This window comes from Phycodurus eques, chromosome 4, assembly GCF_024500275.1.
Source record: "Phycodurus eques isolate BA_2022a chromosome 4, UOR_Pequ_1.1, whole genome shotgun sequence".
NCBI lineage: Eukaryota > Metazoa > Chordata > Actinopteri > Syngnathiformes > Syngnathidae > Phycodurus > Phycodurus eques.
In genome coordinates, this window is record NC_084528.1 from 1,410,808 (window position 1) to 1,433,499 (window position 22,692).

The 22,692-nt window shown below is 43.4% G+C and overlaps 1 protein-coding gene across 5 annotated transcripts in view; it reads right to left on the minus strand.

Moving 5' to 3' along the window:
* The window catches only part of adgrb1a (adhesion G protein-coupled receptor B1a), a 326,613-nt gene that overhangs the window by 20,223 nt on the left and 283,698 nt on the right, over positions 1-22,692 (minus strand). For 4 of the 5 annotated variants that reach the window (XM_061673608.1, XM_061673606.1, XM_061673607.1 and 1 more), the window contains 2 exons: positions 5,294-5,329; positions 4,926-5,084 (listed from right to left, as the gene is read on the minus strand). The exons of the other annotated variant lie outside the window; for it this stretch is intronic. In XM_061673608.1, coding sequence (XP_061529592.1) covers positions 4,926-5,084; positions 5,294-5,329 — 195 coding nt within the window. The remainder of the gene's footprint in view (positions 1-4,925; positions 5,085-5,293; positions 5,330-22,692) is intronic. 5 annotated transcript variants of the gene reach the window in all.

Sequence of the window (22,692 nt, forward strand, 5' to 3'; positions counted from 1 at the left end):
ACCAGACGTTTTCTTTTAGCCGGACGTTTTTGAGACCTAAAAATGTCTCCGGCCGAACTTTCAAACTAGTCAGGGATACTCAAAGTACTCTGCCCCCCTCCCCCTCTAAAATAGAGAAAAAGAGAACGGCGACATACTGCACAGAGAAAGTCTGACAGCATCTACGACGTCTAACGTCATCTGCCACCATGAAACTAAACCTGCATGCAGGTAAGCTATGCTAACTTCTAACTGCACAATTAGCTCACCGAGAGCTGTTCAAACATTAACAACACTTCATGTTGGTTATGCACTGATTTGATAAGACATTGAAATATGAGACAACGTGGAGACTGAAACTGGAAACTATGCCATTCAAAAACGACGGTTGTGAATGTGTTAGCATACATATGTATATATAAACGCCGACTTGTCTGGTATTATCTTGTGACCTCACTATGTTCCCCATATTTGATGTGGCAGATCAGTCCGTAAAGCAAGGCAATGCACTGAACTTTATATAGTGGCAACGTACAATGTGTACAAACTCATTGTCTCCCATTTAGCCATACACACACACGAATATATTTGGGGAAACAAAAACACCAAAAACAGCTAATGAAATTTTAAACTCTGATGATTACATAGGTTTACTCACATATAGCTACAAAACATTTCAAAATTGATCATCACAGTAAGTTACACTCATGCAAATGTTAGAAAGAAAAACAACGTATTAACTGTATAACATATCAAAATTTTACTTCATACTCTTAAGTTGTTGGTCATTTAGCTTTTATAGGTGTAAATGCACATTTTGTGCTATGATCAGTGAAAAACTTGACATCCTATAAACTGAGTCAGGATGGATTTGCTTAATTTTTGCCACAGTAACTTGGGACTTGCTTGAAACTTGAAGCTTGCATCTCTCACATTGCGACTTACACAAACCTTTGGAAATAGCTCCCCCGTCTCCAGTTATTTAGCATCTCTCAGGAGATCACAAAAGAACCCAGAATGACATCCAAAGAACTGCAGACCTCCCTGGCCTTAGTTAAAGTCAGTGATCATGACTCAAACATAAGAAAGCAACTGCACTAAAATGGCATCCATGGGAGAGTTCCAAGGCCCAAACCTTTGCTGACAAAAAAGAAAACAAATGCTTCTCTCACTGTTACAGCTGGCATAAAAATAACACAGCATTGGATAAAAACATCATCATCAACAGTCAAACGTGGTGGCAGTGCGCTATGTATTGCTCCTTTCAGGACCTGGATGACTTTATGTGATGAATGGGAAATTAATTGTTCTTTTTACCAGAAAATCCTGGAGGTAACTGATCAGCAATCATTTTGTGCCCTCAAACTCCAGTGCTCTTGGATTATGCAGCAGGACAACAACCTGAAACATACCAGCACGTCAACCTCTGAATGGCTATCCGTCCATCCATCCATCCATTCATTATCTGTACCCTTTATCCTCACTAGGGTCGCGGGTGTGCTGGAGCTATCACAGCTATCTTCGGGCAGGGAGGCAGGGTACACACTGAACTGGTCGCCAGCCAATCGCAGGGCACATATAAACAAACAACCATTCGCACTGACATTTACACCTACGGCCAATTTAGAGTTTTCAATTAACTTACCGTGCATGTTTTTGGGATATGGGAAGAAACCAGACTACCCAGAGAAACCCCACGCTGGCACGGGGAGAACATGCAAACGCCACACAGCCAGGGTGGATTTGAACCCCGGTCCGCAGAACTGTGAGGCAGATGTGCTAACCAGTCACCCACCGTGCCATCAGAATGGCTAATAAAAACTAAATGAAGGTTTTGGGGTGGCCAAGTCAAAGTCCAGACAATGTGATTGTGGTATGTCCTTTGAACGGGCAGTTCATGATCAAATACCCACAAATATGACTGAGTTAAAAGAATTTTGCGAGAAGAGTGAGACAAATTTCCTCTACAGTGTTACGAAAGACCGAAACGCTCAATTTCAGTTATTGCTGCCAAGGGTGGTGCAAACAGTTATTTGACTCAGGAGACAATTACTTTTTCACGTAGGGGCTGAAATGTTTGGAGTTTTTTCCTTCATAAATAAGATCATTTAAAAACGGAATGTTATATTCTCAGGGCATTGAATCAATCACAACTGGACTGTTCTAGTTGTCTTCAAACATGTTTAGCCTCTCCTCCGGGCTTCATTAGTTCATATGCACATGGGATAAATAGGACAGCTCGAGCTCGGAGAGCTGTCCTATCTAGCCTGCACTATGTAATTTTACTACTCCTACTACTATTACTACTACTACTACAACTAATAATAGGGTTAGGGTTAATAATAATTATTATTTGTTTCACCAGGTAAGGCAACAGATGAATCAATACTTTTACCCATCACTATGAACTAACAATATAAATTTATACTCTTCTGGAGGTGGGTTAGACCGTTTTCGTATTTTCGCAGGTGCGCGCAAGCGGTCTGCGCCGCTGTGGGAGTGAACAAAGTTGACTTAATTCACCACCAATCAAAGTGGCTCCTCTCATTTACTTTAAATGCAGCATCTCGCAGAGAGACATCTCTGTGTGGAAGAGGACACAGCGATCCGTGCTTGATTAGGGCAGTGTCACTGCTCTTGGCCGGTGTGGCAACATACCGTACGTGAGCGGTTACCCTTATTAAATACAGAATGAGCTGATGATAACCACTGACGACTTCTACATGCAAATATATATCCCCCACTCTCGATTGTTCATGCCAGCTGCATGTTGGCCATTGCGTAAAAAATATATAATAATGATGACAATAATAAAAATAACAATAACAATAATTCAATGAATTGAGTTCTACAATGACTCATAGTTTGATTCCCACTGTTCACATATTTAAGAAGGGATTACATCTGACATGCACCACACATCTGCAGAGCTCAAAATCAGCTTGTATGTGCCCCAATCAAATTCACTAAAACTATGTTACAACAGCGGTCTACCTAATGCGCTGGAGTTAGACATGGTCTCAATGAGGGCTGTCATTATCGAATCTTTTAGAATAAATTTTCCTATTGATTATTGCTTTATTTATTGATACTAACATGCATTTTATTCTCATTTATGAGGGATGGACTTCGATCCTTCAACTGCATATTTTGGGACTGTGTGTGTGTTAGAAATTTGGTGTACAGAATTTGAGACAGCAAAATGCCAAATTTCTAGCAATCACAATTAGCATTTTCACTCCACCATAATTTTAATCCCTAAGAACCCTCCAATCTCGGGTCTGAAAGACAACAGGCCTGTCGCCCTGACATCTGTGGTCATGAAAACCTTTGAACGCATTGTGCTGGACCAACTCAAGAGCATCATAGGACCCATGCTGGACCCCCTGCAGTTTGCCTACCGAGCAAACAGAGTTTTGGATGACAGTCAACATGGGGCTGCACTTCGTCCTATAACACCTCGACGGTGCGGGGGACCTACGTGAGGATCTTGTTTGTGGACTTTAGCTCTGCGTTCAACACCATCTTCCACAAACTCCTCTCCTCCAAGCTTCTCCAGCTCAGCGTCTCGCCGACCATCTGCCATTGGATTCACAGCTTCCTGATGGGCAGGACACAGCAGGTGAAGCTGGAGGTGACACCACCTCATCCACACGAACCATCAGCCCCGGGGCACCCCAAGGATGTGTCCTCTCTCTGCTGCTCTTCTATCTCTACACAAACGACTGCACCTCAATGCACCCAGCTGTCAAACTCCTAAAGTTTGCAGACAACATCACAGTCATCGGCCTCATCAAATACGGTGACGAGTCTGCATATCGACAGTAAGTGGAGCAGCTGGAACTTTGGTGTGGACGACACAACCTGGAACTGAGCACACTCAAGACTGTAGAGATGATCGTGGACTTCAGGAAGCATCCTTCACTACAGCTGCCCCTCATGCTGTCCTACTGCCCTGTGTCAACTGTCGAGACCTGATGGTTCCTGGGAATTACAGTCTCTCAGGACCTGAAGGGGGAGATCAACTCCATCCTCCAAAAGGCCAAGCAGAGGATTTACTTCCTGTGGCTTCTGAGGAAGCATGGCTGGCCACGAGAGCTTTTGAGGAAGTTCTACACAGCAGTCATTGAATCAGTCCTGTGTTCATCCATTCCATCTGGTTTGGTGTTGCCACAAAAAAGGACAAACTCCGACTGCAACGGCCAATCAGGACTGCCGGAAAAATTGTTGTTACCCCTCGACCCACCCTTGAGGACTTGCACGCTGCCAGGACTAAGAGCATACAAAATCTTCTTGGACCTTCCACATCTTGCACCACCACCTCTTCCAGCTCCTTCCCTCAGGTTGGCGCTATTGATCAATCCAAACTAAAACAAACAGACATTCTAACAGCTTCTTCCCTCTTGCCATTAATTTGCTTGAGGCTAAGTGACTCTCCGTAGTGTGTTTTTGTCTCAAAAGTATTTTTTTTGTCAAAATGGCAGTCTATTGTCGTATTAGAATGGCTACAACTACCAGAGACAAATTCCTTGTGTGCTTTTGACATACTTGGCAAATAAAGAGGATTCTGATTCTGATATGGGCTCCACCGCAGATGCGCCGACTACGACAATAGAGCCCTATATGGGCAAAGCTACACCTAACCAGTAGACCGCGAGGAAGGAAGGAAAATATGGAGTTGACATTCCTTCTGATTTTATTTTATTTTTTATAGAGTGCACTCCTCTGGGAAGGTTTCCCACAAGAACTTGTCTTTTTCCAGTTTATCCTGAAAAGCATGATCCCAAATGGTTTTTTACTTGGTTAAGGTCAGGGCTTTGTGCGGACATACAACTCCACCCAAGTTGTTGATTTTGGCTCGTATTAGGTGAAAGGAGAACATCAATAGAAGGGTGGGTGTGGGTGTGGGGGAGGGGTGCAGAACATAAAAACGTGAAACTCTTTACACTTATGTTGGTCTTGTCGCTGCTGGTCGAGGACACACTCCATCTTTTGGCAGCTTTGGCATCAACAGGTGTAGACTCTACATCCATGTCTGCACTGTGAATCTTCCTGTTCAGGTCCTGAAACATGTCCTGGTGGCGTTTCCGGGTGTGCATTATCTTCTACACAGGAACATTGTACATTACGCACAAGGGAAATAGCACAGACGCCCATCAATTCCACTTTTTTACCCTCTTCTTATTCATCTCTAATCCCTCTAATAAAGCTCCAAACCAAACAGTGAATAATGAATGTATTCAAACATCTACAGTTTATGATTCTAATGAGACAAATCGTAGATCTGTATTTGAATAAAAGAGACTAAAATTACCTCAAAGTCAAGCTCTGCATAGCGTGATTTTCGCCTCTGGGGGGAGATGATACAGACATATTAAAGATGTGTACAGATATGAGCCACATGAGAAGACAAATGCTTGAGTATGCTAAATACATTTTATTGTGGTGGACAGTGAATAAGGGATTTTCTGCGACCCATAGGAGAGCAGTGAGTCACGAAGGGATAAAACAAGGTTTGTCGCTGGTCATTCCGGCCCCATTGGCAAAAGTTTGCATTTAACAGATTGTGACCGAATGACCTTTAAATCAGCTGTCACTGAATAGTGAAGGAAAACCTGACCTTCAGGCTGCCCAGTTGCTCTGGCAGCTGCTGCCTCACACGCCATGTATGGAAGTGTGTTATGCCCTGAAGTGAAAAGACACCAGCAGACAGATGTTGAGGCCACTATGTGCTGTTCACCATGTTGCCATATCTTGGGACTGCAGTCAGCACTATAAATTGGGAATAAACTCCTAACCTTTTCAACCTCCAGGGTTTTCTTATGGCCATCCACGCTTTTTTTGGATGCGGTTTTGTTTGCCCATTGAAATAAGATGCTTGTTGTCTAATTCAAAACATCATAAAAAGGAAACCTGAGAATGCCTGAAATGTATCCAACTTACGTATGGAGTAGGTATGTATATATATCTATATATATATATAGATATATGTATATATATATACATATATATATATACATACATATATATATATTTATATATATATATGTTTTTTTTCTTTAATACATATTTTTATTTTTTTGGGATATATTTTTACAACTTTACATCACAATGAATTAGGATAAAATTCACAAAAACATTGTCTCACAGTGTCACAAACACTAACCTTGTGTCTCATTGGTGTGTTGATAAAGGAATCAACATTTTACAGAGCATTTGGTTATTTTTCTTGCATCTCATTTTAAATTAGTTTTTACCGGTGTCGTGTGAAGTTATTTTTCGTGCCAAAATACTGAGTTCTGGTGCATACCATTCAAAATAAAAGGCTACATGCTAAAAACAGGAAGTCAAGTTAAACCTTGCACGTACAAACCATTTGACGTGATAAAACAGTCACAAGTAACTATTTTAAAAATGCTATCTTTATCTTTTAGCTGGAACAATAATTAATGATTATTAAGTTAATTGGGTTATTGCCACACACATTGCCTTTTAGGTCATAGGTTTGATATTGGTTATGAAGAATGTCGAGTCAAATGTTCATTTTAATTTATGCTGCAGGCTGCTAAGAAAATGGATGTTCATAATTTGGGTAACCTTTATATAAACCATGCAAATTTTTTTGACCCAGGCTAACCAATCACAATTGAGAATCGTTTGGAACCGGAATCGAAATGAAGAACCGGAATCGGTACCGGAATCACTCAAATTCAAACGATCCCCAAACCTAGACAAAAGTTCCTCGTTTGATACACAAAATGCGATTAAAATGCAATGCAAGTAATAAATCCCAATTAAAGCGTCAAAGTCCAACCCCAAATATATATTAGGACTATAACGATACACCAAGGTCACGATTCGATTCAGATCACGATTTCTGACCCATAGTTCGTACGGGATTCGATTTTTATTTTGTCTTGTGGGGGGTAAATTATGACAGCAATGACTCGACTATTTAATTATGACCCTTAATTATGCATGATTGTTAATAGTGTCCGGTCTGATCGGCAAACCAGCAATTAAATAACTAAATACTGTATGTAAAATAAGTAAAACTTTTCCCTGACAAAATAGCTCCTGCTTAAAATATAATAACAGAACAACACTGTGAAATTTAGGAAACAAACTTCCTGTTTGTACTACAAACTGCAATAACGTAAAAACCGAGGTGACACAGTAACTGACTTCCTATCTGTGCTGCAAACCAGATATTAAATTAAAAAAACTTTTTCTTACTGTCTCAAAGGAGTCACAACAGCCCAGCTCTCTGTGCAGCCAGGCGGACAAAGTACACACTACAATACACTACAGGTGTTTCAAAAGACTTGCGCACAATAATAATGAGTTGGAATGAAGTACCGTTGGTACACAGTGTACTTACGTTACTGAACACAACATTGGCGACTAAGATCGACTTTCAATTTGCGCCACTCCCCTCATTCCTTGCCCACCTTGTTAAATTGATCGGACTAGTTGAGGCTAACGATGCGCAGCTAAGTGTTAACTAATCCACAATTTAGGCAGCAGGGCCAGCGCATTTTTCATACTCTCAGAACTTGCGCAGACATTCATGGATGATTTATTTGGTACTCCACAGTCTAATGTTAAGTAGTGAAAAGTGAAAGTAATCCGCCGGAATATAGGTGGATTACACCAGCGATGTCCCAGCAGTTGCAGGAGGCTTGATGAAGAAATGTGTCTACAATCTAGGCCAGTGATTTCCAACCTTTATGGAGTCAAGGCACATACTTTACAATTGAAAAAAATCTCAAAAAAGTGTCTGTCAATATGCCTCACTGGCATACATAGACGAACAAAGATACATTATTTCTTGTAAATAAATAATTTTTTGAGCAATTACGTAACATTTCCCACGGCACACCTGAAGAGCGCTCACGGCACACAAATTGAGAATCACTGATCTAGGCCTACTTTGTAGTGAATCAACTTAACATATATATATATATATATATATATATATTGTAGCGGACATGTGCTCCGCAAATCGAGGCGCCAGAGACTTGCAACCACTTGAGAACCCTACTCCTCCACGCTGCCCTGCTTTGAGATGGCGACTAGGACTGCAACTCCGACTGCAACGGACAATCAAAACTGCTGTCGGTACCCACCTACCCACCCTTGAGGACTTGCACGCTTCCAGAACTAAGACAAGAGCGTGCAAAATCCTCTCTGACCCTCCACATCCCGGTCACCAGCTCTTCCAGCTCCTTCCCTCAGGTTGGCGCTACAGATTAATGCAAACTAGAAGTAGCAGAATATTCCAACAGCTTCTTCCCTCTTGCAATCAACTTCTTAAACACCTAACCTCCAATTCCATTACAACATGCTGGCAATTTTTTGACTTGAGTTCGTTGTCAAATTTCTGCTGGGCCAATTATATATTACTCGTGCACTCACTGTAGTTGTCTCCGCACTATTTGCATATGTTGTTGACCAATACTGGCCACTCATGCCAGAGTAGCATCTGCTCCATTTGCACACTGATTGAGGAGTATCTGCAACATTTGCACAATCGACATTGTCCCAGATTATCGCACTACTTGTCACTTTAAACCGTATACATTCCTTGAAGTCTCGGCGCCTTTTGCACAATGGTCATTGCACCGGACTATTGCAATATTAGTCATTCGAACTGCTCTAAGTGCTAGAGGACTCTGCATCTTTTTGCACAATTGTCAAAATAAATAAATAAACAAATAAAATGTACCGGCATTACCAGATAACTAGCAACCCTTTACTGCTCCGTTTTTATTCAATGTCTTTATGTCTCAAAAGTGTTCTCTGTCAATTGACTGTCTGTTGTCATTCTAGAGCGGCTCCAACTACCGGAGACAAATTCCTTTTGTGTTTTTTTTGGACATACTTGGCAAATAAAGATGATTCTGATTCTGATGCCTGGTGTACGTCAAGTGGACCTTAACCTAATTAGCATGCTTCCCGTCAAATATTTATTCCTGTCTTCAAAAGACCCCTTCCTGATCACCCCCAAAGACCAGCTGCTCTGCGTTCGTGAGTCGACACTGCAATCCTTACTATGATGGACAACATCAGTGTGTAATAATTGTGGGAAAATTACTAGGTTCGTACGACACCCCAACTTTGCCTTCTCTCAATCTCACTCAACACATTAAACGCTCATACGCTCATTTATTTTAGCCCAGCGACCACACACGATGTCCTCTTTTCCATTTTCGTACGCCTTATTTTCTTTCTTTCGTTTACCCTCAGTGTTATTTTCTTATTGTAGTTGTAGTTGTGTGTTTCATTAAATATACCATAGAATTCCACTCTTGGTCATGTTATGTGTGTGATCTGAGTTTAAATAAACCTCTGTAACCTAGGAGCGCCTGGTGGCCGGGCCTGCACCAATGCGGCCCGGCCGGGCACAGCCCGAAAGGGTAACGTGGGTCCCCCTTCCCATGGGCTCACCACCTGTGGAATGGGCCATTGGGGTTGAGTGCAGTGCGAGCTGGGCGGTGGCCGGAAGCAGGGACCTTGGCGATCCGATCCCCGGCGACCGAAGCTCGCTCTAGGTACGTGGAATGTCACCTCTCTGGCAGGGAAGGAGCCCGAGCTGCTGTATGAGGTCAAGAAGTTCCGATTAGATATAGTCGGACTCGCCTCCACACACAGCTTGGGCTATGGTACCAGTCCTCTTGAGAGGGATTGGACTCTCTTCCACTCTGGAGTTGCCCACGGTGAGAGGCGCCGAGCAGGTGTGGGTATACTTATTGCCCCCTGGCTCGACGCCTGTACGTTGGGGTTCACCCCGGTGGATGAGAGGGTAGAAGCCCTCCGCCTTCGGGTGGGGGGGACGGGTCCTGACTGTTGTTTGTGCCTATGCACCAAACAGCAGTTCAGAGTACCCACCCATTTTGGACTCCTTTGTGGGGGTGCTGGAAAGCGCTCCCCTGGGGACTCCATCATTCTGCTGGCAGACTTCAATGCTCATGTCGGCATGACAGTGAGACCTGGAAGGGCGTGATTGCGAGGAACGGCCACGCCGATCAGAACCGGTGAGGGATGCTGTCAAGCTGAAGAAGGAGTCCTATCGGGCCTTTTTGGCCTGTGGGACTCTTAAGGCAGCTGATGGATACCGGCTGGCCAAGTGGAATGCAGCTTTGGTGGTCGTTGAAGCAAAAACTCGGGTATGGGAGGAGTTTGGTGAGGCAATGGAGAAAGACTTCCGGATGGCTTTGAGGTCAATCTACATTCCTACCCTCACCTATGGTCACGAGCTGTGGGTTGATCTTGGAATTCGAACAAGATCCCGGATACAAGCAGCCGAAATGAGTTTCAGGGTGTCCAGGGCTCTTCCTAGACACCCTGAAACTAATTTTTTTTAGGGTGAGAAGCTCGGTCATCCGGGAGGATCTCAGAGTAGAGCCGCTGCTCCTCCACATTGAGAGGAGCCAGATGAGGTGGCTGGGCCATCTGATCTCTCCTGGACACCTCCCCGGTGAGGTGTTCAGGCCACGTCCCACCGGGAGGAGACCCTGGGGACGACCCAGGACACGCTGGAGAGACTACGTCTTTCGGCTGGCCTGGTAATGCCTCGGGATCCCCCTTAGTTTGTGTTTGTCGCACCACATTATGCTCTTCTGCTGTTTTGCGAGTGCTTTTTTTACTAGTTTAACCACGCTGCGCGCCCCGAACCACCGCACTTTCCCGCCGCCGTTGCGTCGCCTAGCAACCGCTGGCCCGTTAACTCGACACTGAGGTACTGCATCCACTCACGATCGGGAGTGTGATTAATTTAAACATTCCCGTTTTCGCTCGTTTGATTTAACACACATTGAAGCTTTGTGCCTTTTAACCAATTTTGAGACTTACAACATGAGAGTATGACAAGCTTTAGCAACGAAGGCCCTGCATCACCCAAGTGATAAACACCGTCTTCCGTTCGCGTATGAGCACTAAACATTACAGTAACCACAGTTACATACTCTTTTACAAAGTGGTTTAATTAATTTCTTGTCTCTTTTTAATCACTTTGGGTTTTATTTACAAAAACTAAATTTGTTTTTGTTTCAAAATAAATTTGCCTTTGGAAATATTTGCTTTTGAACTTTCTTCTGCTTTGCCTCTTTCCTCTGCCAAAGCTAACATCATTGGAAGCCATACAAGCAATTCATTAATTCATAAACCTAATTATAAGTACATTTAACTTATACCAAAGATTAAATAAGACTTATGTGAATTACCTAACGTCCTAACTTGCGTTCAGAAATTGAATTAACATGCAGTCACAGCGTCACACACGTCAAATCAATTTGCTTAACTAAATCATAATAATATATATTAATAATTCATAATTTATTTACCAGAGCTAAATAAATTAATTAGTTGAATTAGTTTAAAAATTAGTTTAGTTTGAATTAGTTTAAAATTTAGTTGAAAAGCTGATTCTTCTCACACCACCTAGATGCCTTCGTAACGGTTTTGAATCAAAGATTAAATTGCTCAACCTCACACAGCAATTTTAATTCGATCAAATTAATTTGTATACAAAATTTGACAATTTTGTTCTACTTGATTACTGCTTCTACGCATGTTCTCAAATACTTTTAAAAGTTACGTGATGAACATTGACACCATAGTTTGCGAATGCTATTTAATTGTTGAAACAATTAATTACATCGCTTTTGTTGTGCATCTATTCCAAATTAGACACACCGCTCAAACGAGTTTACATAACAAACCATCTTGTTATGTGCCAAGTACAGCTACTGCATACACAACGCAATTATGGCAGAACTTGTAAAAAGTCACACCATTCTGACAGTCTCAACTCGTTAACACAGCTTGTAAGTAACCTTTCCAAAGACCTCGTCCCAGGCTATGCAGAATCTGTCAAAGATGCTAGCCTTGAAGCCCTCAACAGCAACATGGCACAACTTATGACTGACACTGAGCATAAAACCTTAAGAGATAAAAATCTATCTCAAACGCTCAGTTGCATCGTTGTAGTGTCGCAGGTGCGATGCGGAAGAAAACAGAATAAAACTCAAACTTGAAGCTGAACAGCAACAACAAATCAACTTAATGGCACAACGAGCAGAGAATTTGATGATCCAGAGGCCCCAACCGGCTTCCTGGCACTCTTACTAGTTAAACAGGAGAGCTTCGAAACGCCACAAGCTTATTACCGTCGTTTGCGCAAAGCGTACTTCGGACATTTAAACAAACCCAACATGGAGGAAGACATACATTTTAAAACTCTTGTTGTTTAAAACATGCATCTGTATGTAAAGCAACATTTGGGGGTAGCAACATGCCACCGCACGCTGTCCAGCTCAAAACTGCGCGACCTAGCCGCTAAAGGCTTCGCTATTCATAAAAAGACCATCACAAAGCTGTCGGATTCACAATATTTCTGGTTTGAGCTACCAAAATAATGACGTGCGCCAAGACATTGAACATTTGCTGGAAAAAAATGACGCCTGGTCCGGTTCGCTCGAACGCGACAAGCCCAAAAGTCATGTGTCCTCCTTCGCAACCCCACAAGGGGTCGCTAACAAAGAATTGGGTACTGTTGCACATGCTATCCTTGAGATTATCCGCATAATATGAAGCAAGACCCACGACAGCCTGAGTCCCTGCTTAGAGGCCACACCCACGAGCTCGGCCAGCCCGACGTCTCTGTGCATTTGGCTGATTCTCCAATTGGCGATGACAAGCGTCCCGTCCAACAGACCGTGGGGAAGCACATAACCGACCACTGCGATGACCAGGTAACACCTGTTACTAAAATCAAAATTCACGGACCAAAACCCAGTTTGACAATCCGACCTGGAGAGTCTCCGACCATGCCCTGTTACCATTCCAGCGTCTTCTAGGTAAACTCACCGTGAATGACACGTCAGGAAAATTTTACTTGATAACCACACTCGAAGGTACGTTCCAATATGATGGACTCGTGGATACTGCAGCAGACATCACTGTGTTGTTTGAGGATGTGTTTGACCTACTGCGTCACAAAGTACAGCAAGACAGCCGTACACTCAACCTTCAACACTGCAAAATGACACTTCACGCCCTTGCTTTGGTGAACACCCACATAAGCTCGCTAGTGTGGTTACATTGGACAATAGGGCCACATTCCATAATTCATCCTGTGTTCGTGTCACCTGTCAAGTCAGTACCCTTGCTCATTGGACAAGATCTGCTAAGTCGTTTCATGCCATTAATTGACTGTACTAGGTGTGAGATTTATGCACAGGTGCGCCGGCCCCTGAAGCGGCCACAACCGCCTCCTGGAGGTGTCGCCACTACCAAAATCGCAGCCAGATGACAGCTTGACGAAAGGGATGTGCACACCGGAAACGCTGAAGATGCCCACAAGTAGGCGCTCTCGCGACCATTCTTCCAAGCTTTCGAGACCACAAGACCCCTCGGGGAGAGGGAAAACTGCGCCCTATGAGTCACATATTACGGGCCCCGGCCCTCATCATTGGTCCATCCATTTAGCTGTCACTCTAACCTTGATTGTGTCTTTCTTGATTCGCTGGCCGTCACTCTCAGTGGCCGCTAAGTCATTGTACTTCTTTTGTGATTTTCACACACGCATGGCTTCAACAGCACAGGACATGTGGGCATCATCTCTTATCAGAGACCTCAGACTTCCTGTGCACTTTTTCTGTACACCTTGCAAAGCGCACCTCAGTGTCATCGTATTTCCCAACCCGCGCACCCTTTCGTTTCCAGGGCAACGCCTTGTACCCAACTCTTATATTGCACCTGCAATGACCACTTGTTATGTGTGATTCCTTCTGTGCTGGTTCCCAGCCTTCCTCTTCTCTTCTATATCGTTTGTGATATTGAAGTAGCCTGCTTTTCATTTAATCTTTCCGTGGCTCGCCTTGGCAGCCACCCTCTCAATTCTTTCTTCCAGCGCGCTCCTGCTTGAGTCAGCCTGGTCAATGCCAGATCGCTTTGGGAATTAAACATATATCCTTAAGGATTTCTTCATATCTCGGGAACTGGACTTCCTCTTTATCTCAGAGATCTGGCTGAGTCCGGGTGAGTCCTGTGTCTTTACGGAACTTTTATCTGACGAGTGCTGCAATTTAAATTCTCCCCGGACATCTGGCCGAGGTGAAGGAATTGCGACAGTTTTTAAGAGTTAAAATGCAAACAGATATCACTATCACCCCCCGCCAGCCCAGTTCAAACCAACTGAACTGGGACATTCACACATGGTGTTGTGTGCGGTAGTTAATCTGCCTCCTAAATATAATTTATGACTTTTTAACTGGCTTTTCTATGACCAAGTTCTTATTGTTGGTGATTGTAATATTCACCTGTGTTGCCCAAAGAACGCTTTAGAGGGACCTTCGAAGCATCAGACTCTTTCATTTTGTCCAGTCTGTAATTGGGCCAACACATGAATGTGGTCACACACTTGATCTTGTTTGATCCTATGGTTTGTCTGTTTCTAATCTGGAGATCTGTAATGCTTATTTTCTCTGATCCTATGCTTGTACTGTTTGAAACTGCTGTTTGCTGTCAAACAGTCAAACCTCACGCTACCGCTCGCAGATGTCGAGTTATTAACTCTTCCACTGCTGCTTACTTCTCGACTGCCTTCAGTCAAATATCTGCCATACCTGTAAGTGTGTTCATTACACTGAGGCTCCGAACTCTTGGTTCCTCGACACCTGTCACACTGCTATGAACATTGCGGCTCCATTAAAAACTAGAAGGCAAAAAACTAAAACAGAGGCTTAGCCCCGGCTGAATGAAACAACCCGTGCTTCCAGAGAGGCCTGTCGAAGAGCTGAGAAAAACTGGAAAAAGGACAAATTACAAGTGTCATTTCAAATGTTGCGAGACTCCTGGCGTCATTACCAATCCACTGTGAAAGAGGCTAAGTAAAAATATTTTTCTGATATTGTTCTGTTAAACTCCCACAAGCTTTGTGTGCTGTTTAAGGTTATCAACTCTGCCTTGAATGCACCACAGACTGTTGGAATTGAGGGTTCCCCGGCTATGTGTGAAAACCTTCACTTTTTCCCTGATAATCGCTTCTTCCAGAGCACTTATTTCACCCCCTAGGTTTTATCCTTCAGTGTTTGTCCCCTGCTCTGCTATTTTAGACCATTTTGAGCCTGTGACCATGCGCTTTGTAGAGGAAATTGTTGGTCATTTGAAGCCCTCGGGTTCACCAAGTGATATTGTCCCTCCCCGACTTATTAAGGAGGTTTTCCCTTCTATTGGGCCATTATTTACTGCAGTTATTAATAGTAGTCTGTCTGCAGGAGTGGTTCCCATTAATCTTAAACATGCCGTTGTGCAACCTTTGTTAAGAAAAAAAAAAAAAAAAAACCTGGCAAATTTTAGGCCTATCTCCAAATTGCCTTGCCTTTCTAAAATCTTGGAAAAGATTGTCTATTCCCAGTTTATGGAGTTTATTAATAAACAAAATATTATTGAGCCTTTCCAATCCGGTTTTTAAAACATTGCACAGCACCGAATCAGCACTTTTAAGAATTTTTAATTACATATTTTTTCCTACTGATCACTGTGTTTCCCTAGTACTTTTAGAGCTGACTGCAGCTTTTTTACATGGCATCATGATTGCTTGTTTCGAGCAGTTGGTGGGCATCAGAGGCACAGCACTTGAATGGTTCTGGTCCTACCTGTCTCAGCGAACCTTTTGTTTTAGCCTTGCTGACTCTGTGTCCTCCACTGCTCCCCTTCCACATGGGGTGGCACAGGGTTCTGTGCTCGGCCCTCTCTTATTTTCCCTCTATTTACTTCCACTCGGCTCATTTCTCAGGAAACAACTTTTCATTGCTATGCAGATAACAGTCAGATCTTTGCCCCACATAAAACGTCAGACTCCTACTGTGCTAAGCTAGAGTTGCTAGAGTCCTTATATGATATTAAGGCATGGATGTCTCTTCACTTTTTAAATTTTAATGAAAAAAAAGACAAGAGGTCATGATCTTTGGCGGAACTTCTTTGACCCCCCCACCCCTAGTTGATTTGGGTCCCTTAGCGCACAATATCAAAAGTCCATCATTAACAAACTGGGTGTAAAAGTGGACACAGATCTTAAGTTTGACACCCAAATTAAAATCTAGCTTTTTCTAGTTAAGGCAGCTAGCAAAAATCAAATCGGTCCTTCAGAAACAGCACTTTAAAATAGTAATCCACGCCTTTGTGACCACTCGGCTGGATTACTGCAATGCACTATATATGGGGGTTAGTGGGTCCTCCATTGCTCGTCTGCACCTGGTTCAAAATGCTGCGGCTCATCTTTTAACTGGCACAAGAATGTCTTGAGGATATATCACCCATTTTAGCTTCACTCCACTGGCTGCCTGTTCGTTTTAGGATTCATTTTAAAATTATTTTATTTGCTTTTAAAGCCTTGAATGGCCTTGCCCCACCGTACTTCTCTGAGCTACTGCACCCCTATTTATTCCCAGCTGCTCTCTCAGGTCAGCTGACCAGCTACTACTGACAGAGCATAGAGCCAGGCTTAAACTTAGAGGAGAACGAGCGTTTGCTGTTGCAGCTCCAAAACTGTGGAATGTTTTGCCACTCCACATCAGACAAGCCTCAGCACTGTCTCATTTTAAATACTTGCTTAAAACCCATCTTTTTACCCTGGCTTTTATCACCAGTTAGCATGTCTGATGTGATGTATATGTGTTGTGTTGGCAGTGCATTTCATTTTATGTTGATTTTACCTACCTCATTTTGTGTAATTTTTTTTTTTTTTTTTTGTTTTTAATCCTTATTTTGTGTTTTTGCTGTGTTTTTATTGCATTGTACAGCACTTAGGGAACCATGTGTTTGTTTAAATTGTGCTATATAAATAAAGTGGATTGGATTGGATTGGATCTGGTGAAAATTATGTCAATAGCACCTTCGGAAATATATTTAGTAAGAAAAAGGGTGACATTTTAAACACTTATTTCAGCCTCTGTATAGACACACACACATGGGTGGAACGGTCAAAATAGTTTGGCCCGCATTCGGTTCGAAGATGGCGGCTTGCATGGCTGCAGCGTCGTGCTTACTCACTTGAGAAGTCAATGAGGCAGGACACACCATTTGCGTCAAGCTCTTCCAGTGATACAGCAGCCAATCATCTTGTACAATAGTAGTACAATAGTAATGGGAGTTACATATTACGAAACAAGTGTAATAAGTAATTATAATAATAATTAAGTGTATATTAAGTGTTACTAAATGGGATTCGTAATTACGCTCCGGCGGCTTATGATGCTCCTCTTCGGTGCACTTTTTGTACTATTTCCCTGCTTGTTTATGAAGTATCGTGTGAGGACCTTAAAGAAATTAACTACCAGCACCAGATACTGTTTCGAGTGTCTTTCATTTATTTACATAACATCCCAGACGAACGTGAGACCAGTGTAACGTGTTTATATCTCTCCAACGCAAGATCTCTGGTGCATAAAACGGACTTCCAAGTCATTCATTTTCTGCACCAGAGATCTTGCATTGGAGAGATCACAACTCAATGGAAATTGCTATGTTTGTAAAAGCGTGTCAGTGGATATAATAATCATATAAGTTGTTATTATTTAATAAGTTGAGCTTTGATTTAGGAGAGTTATGATAAGATCAGTGTTTTCCAACTTTTGTTGAGCCAAGGCCATTTTACATTTGAAAAATCTCACGGTGAACCAACACACAAAAATATAAAAATTATGAATACTGAAAATAATGATCTTGTCTCAATTTAGTCACAAATAGTGTGAAATCTGGGCTTGTTTAGTTAAAACACAAAGCTGACATATTTATAGACAGCCATGATTTATTCTATTGTATGAATTGCAACAGGTGGATACACAGGTTTATTGTACCTTTTGCCCTACAATGGAGGAGCATTTAATTGTTCTGACAGTCCCAAAACACGCTCAAGACTGTAGAGATGATCGTGGACTTCAGAAGGCATCCTTCACCACAGCTGCCCCTCAGTTGTCCAGCTGCTCTGTGTCAACCGTCGAGACCTTCAAGTTCCTGGGAATTACAGTCTCTCAGGACCTGAAGTGGGAGATCAACATAAACTCCATCCGCAAAAAGGCCCAACAGAGGATGTACGTCCTACAGCTTCGAAGGAAGCACGGCCTGCCACAGGAGCTGTAGAGGCAGTTTCTCCACAGCAGTCATCGAATCAGTTCTGTGTTCAACCATCATCGTCTGGTTTGGTGCTGCTACAAAACAGAAACAAACTCCGACTGCAACGGACAATCAAAACTGCTGAAAAGATTGTCAGTACCCGCCTATGTACCCTTGAGGACTTGCACGCTGCCAGAACCAAAACAAGAGTATGCAAAATCCTCTTGGACCCTCCACATCCTCCTCACCACCTCTTCCAGCTCCTTCCCTCAGACACGCGCTATCGATCAATGTAAACTAAAACAAGCAGACATTCCAACAGCTTCTTCCCTCTTGACATTAACTTCTGAAACAGTAAACTTACAATTCCATTGTAACATGCTGCCAATTTTTTTCTTGAGATTGTAGTCACATCTGTGTCAGACCAAGTATACATGACTCGTGTACTCACTGAAGTCGTCTCGCCAATCCTGCACTCCTTGCATATCTGTTGTTGACCAATACTGGCCACACATGTGCTTGAGAAGTATCTGCACCATTTGCACAATTGAAATTGTCCCACACTACTAGTCACTTTAAACTGCATACATTTCTTGAAGTCTCTGCGCCATTTGCACAATGGTCACTGCACCAGACAATTCTTCTATTTGTCATTTCAAACTTCTCTAATTTTGAGAGGACTCAGAATCATTTTGCACAATTGTCAAAAAAAAAAATACAATTGTACCGGCATTACCACATTACTGGTAACATATCATTGCTCAGTGACTGTGTTTTTATGTCTATAAAAGTATTTTCTGTCAATTGACTGTCTGTTGTCGTACTAGAGCATCTCCAACTACTGGAGACAAATTCCTTGTGTGTTTTTGACATACTTGGCAAATAAAGATCATTCTGACTCTGATATACAGTGCATATACTGCATCATCCTCTTTAACACCAACTGTATTTATGTCTTTCCTCACTACATAATCATAATCATAATAATAATGCATCTGTGGCACTCTCCCGAGGCATGAAATCAAACTGTTGCTCGCAAATACTTTTGTCCTTAGTCTAGCCTCACTACTCTTTCCCATAACTTAATTTTGTGGCTCATCAACTTGATTCCTCGCTAGTTCCCACAGCTCTGCACATCACCCTTGGTCTTGAAAATGGGCACCAGCATACTTTTCCACCATTCTTCAAGTATCTTGTCACCCTTAGAATTCTGTTGAACAACCTAGTTGAAAACTCCACAGCCAACTTTCCAAGATGCTTCCATACCTCCACAGGTATGTCATCAGGGCCCACTGCATTTCCATTTTTCATCCTCTTTTGTGGCTTTCTAACTTCCCCCTTACTAAGCATTGCTTCGTCCTGGTCCACCACACTTGCCTCTCCTACTCTTCCTTTTCTCTCATTTTCCTCATTCATCAACTTCTATCCAGCACACCACTGGCACCAGTCAACACATTCTCATCTCTATCCTTAAGCACTCTTACCTGCTGCATATCCTTTGCAGCTCTAACTTTCCATCTGGGCAACCTATACAGAGCTTTCTCTTCTCTTTTAGTGTCTAACCTAGCATACATGTAATCATATACCTCTTGTTTGGCCTTTGCCACCTCTACCCTCGCCCTGCGTCGCATTTCCATGTATTCTTGTCTCCTCTCCTCGGTCCTCTCATTGTCCCACTTTTTCTGAGCTAACCTCTTTCCTTATATGATTCCCTGTACTTTAAGGTTCCATTCCCATGTCTCCTTCTCCCCTTTCCTACCAGAAAGCACACCAAGTACTCTCCTGCCTGTCTCTCTGATCATCTTAGCTTTAGTGGTCCAGTCTTCTAGAAGCTACTCATATCCACCAAGAGCCTGTCTCACCTCTTCTCGAAAAGCGGCACAATACTCTTTTCCAGCTTTCACCACATGGTTCTCTGCTCTGCTTTTGTCTTGTTAATCTTTCTCTCCGGCATCAGAGTCATTTTACACACTACCATCCTATGCTGTCTAGGTACACTCTCCCTTACCACTGTCATGGGTGTGTGTTCCGGTTGTTGTCTTCCCCCTGTCTCATACACTACCTGCTCCTGAGAGCATCTTCACCACCTGTGCCTCGTTCACCCTAATATCCTCTTGCATTTAACCTCGTTTCTCATTCTTTCTAGTCGCCAGTTCGTTGTTCCTGGTTGTCGCGTTCCAGCATTCCTTGTTTCCACGTGACAGACATTATAAGACCAAACCAATAATTGTTTGGTCATTATAAGACCAAACAATAAGACCAAACCCTGTTCTGTTCATGACAGTACGAATGGCCATAACATGGACCCAGCAGACTCAGACCCAGTGCGCAAAGCCCTTCAAGCGCAGGGTCAACGCCTCTCGAAGCAGGATGAGCAGCTTGCTGCCCTCCACCTTCATCTAGAGGGACTGTCAGAGCATCAGGACAATATGGTGAGACAGGTAGCCTTACAGTTTGAAGTGCTAATGAATATGCTTCAAAAGAAGGAACCAGCTGGTACATAGTCGTAAAGACTACTGGAGCAAATGTTTCAGTTATCCACACCAGATCGTGAGGCAGCTTGCTCCCTTGTCACCTTACAACAAGGCAAGCGCAGGGTTTCAGATTACGCGATTGAGTTTCACATTTTAGCAGCTGAGAGTCAGTGGAATAATAGGGCACTGCACGATGCATTTTTTCATGGACTATTATCCCCCGCCGTCAAGGATCATTTGGTCCCACTAGACCTGCCGACCGACTTGGACAATCTCATCGCTCTCGCCGTAAAGATCGACAAGAAGCTTTTGGATCACGAGCTGGACGGAGTTCGGCGGAGGGCTGCGTCACCGTGCACTTGGAGGACGAGCCTCGGTGACCAGCTAAACCAAAGCAGATCCCCTGTTGCCAGTCTCAATCCACTGGCTAGCGTCACCATGGATGAACCCATCCAACTGGGCAGGTTCCGTCTCTCCCCTGAGGAACGTCAACGCCGGCTGAGGGAAGGGCGGTGCTTGTACTGCGGGCAGTTGGGTCATTCCGTGAGCAACTGTCATGTCAAGGTTGCCGGTGCCGGTAGCAAGGGCATGGGAGAGGTGAGACTGAATTTCATTAAGGAAGACCCTGCCCGGCTTCTTCCTAAAGTGACACTATGCTCTCCTGATGAAGAAATTCATACACCTGTATTAATTGACTCTGGTTCTGACGCAAACTTACTCAACTCCCTCCTCTTTAGACGTATGTACCTTAGAACCTTTCAAATAAAACACCACCGCAATGCCTATGCTGCAGACGGCAGTTTTATGAGCAAGATCACCAGGACATTAAAGATGTTTTTTCCAAGTCCAAGGCCAAATCCCTTCCGCCCCACAGACCTTATGCAGTTGACTTGCTGCCTGGAACCACACCTCCACGAGGGAGGTTATTCTCTCTTACAGGGCTGGAACACAAGGCTATGAAGGAGTATGTGTATGAATCATTGGCAGCCGGGATTATTCGCCCAACTTCATCCCCTGCGGGAGCCGGATTTTTCTTTGTGGACAAGGACAAGACTCTGCGACCCTGTATCGATTACCAGGGTCTCAATGACATAACTGTGAAAAACAGGTTCCCTCTTCCTCTCATCTCCACTGCCTTTGAGTTCCTGGAGGGAGCCAAGGTTTTCAACAAACTAGACTTGAGAAATGTGTATCATCTAGTCAGGATAAGGGATGGAACCTGGTTCGTATAGAACCTGCTTTGTCAGGCAGCTTTTCAGAAACTTAAATCGAGCTTTACCTCCGCTCCCCTCCTCACTTTGCCAGATATCAAACAGCAGTTTGTGGCAAAGGTGGATGCGTCTGATGCCGGTATAGGAGCGGTGCTCTCCCAGAATGTCTCAAGGATGGTTAATGACATCCTTGTGCTTATCTCTCAAAAAAACTGACCCCAGCCGAGAGAAATTATGACATTGGTGACCGTGAACTTCTCGCAGTCAAGGTGGCTTTGGTGGAGTGGAGGCACTGGCTAGAGGGGGCACATACTCCATTTTTAGTATGGACAGATCACAAGAACCTGGAATATTTTAAGTCTGTTAAGAGATTAAATGCGAGGCAGGCTTGATGGGATCTGTTTTTCACTAGATTCAATTTCACGTTATCCTACCGACCTGGTTCTAAAAATGGTAAGCCAGATGCTTTATCGCGCATTTTCTGCGCAGAGAATTCTTTGTCCGAAGTCATGTTTAGTTTCTGCTTTTGTTTGGGACATTGAAACTGCGGTAAAGGAGGCTCTGAAGAACACTCTTAGCCCTGAAAATTGGCCTGAAAACAGACTTTATGTGGTTCTGACCTTAAGGGGAAGAGTCATCCACTGGGCTCACACGAACCGGACTGTATGTCACCCAGGCATTGCCAAGACTCAATCTGTGGCCGAACAGCGCTTTTTGGTGGCCCAGTGTTAGAAGGGATGTTACCAATTATGTCAATGCTTGCCAGGTATGTGCTGCTAACAAGTCCTCTCGTAAACGTCCTTCTGGGGAGTTGCGACCCCTGCTAATACCACAACGTCCTTGGTCAGACATCTCCGTAGACTTTGTGACGGGATTACCAGTCTCGAAAGGAAATACCACAATTCTCA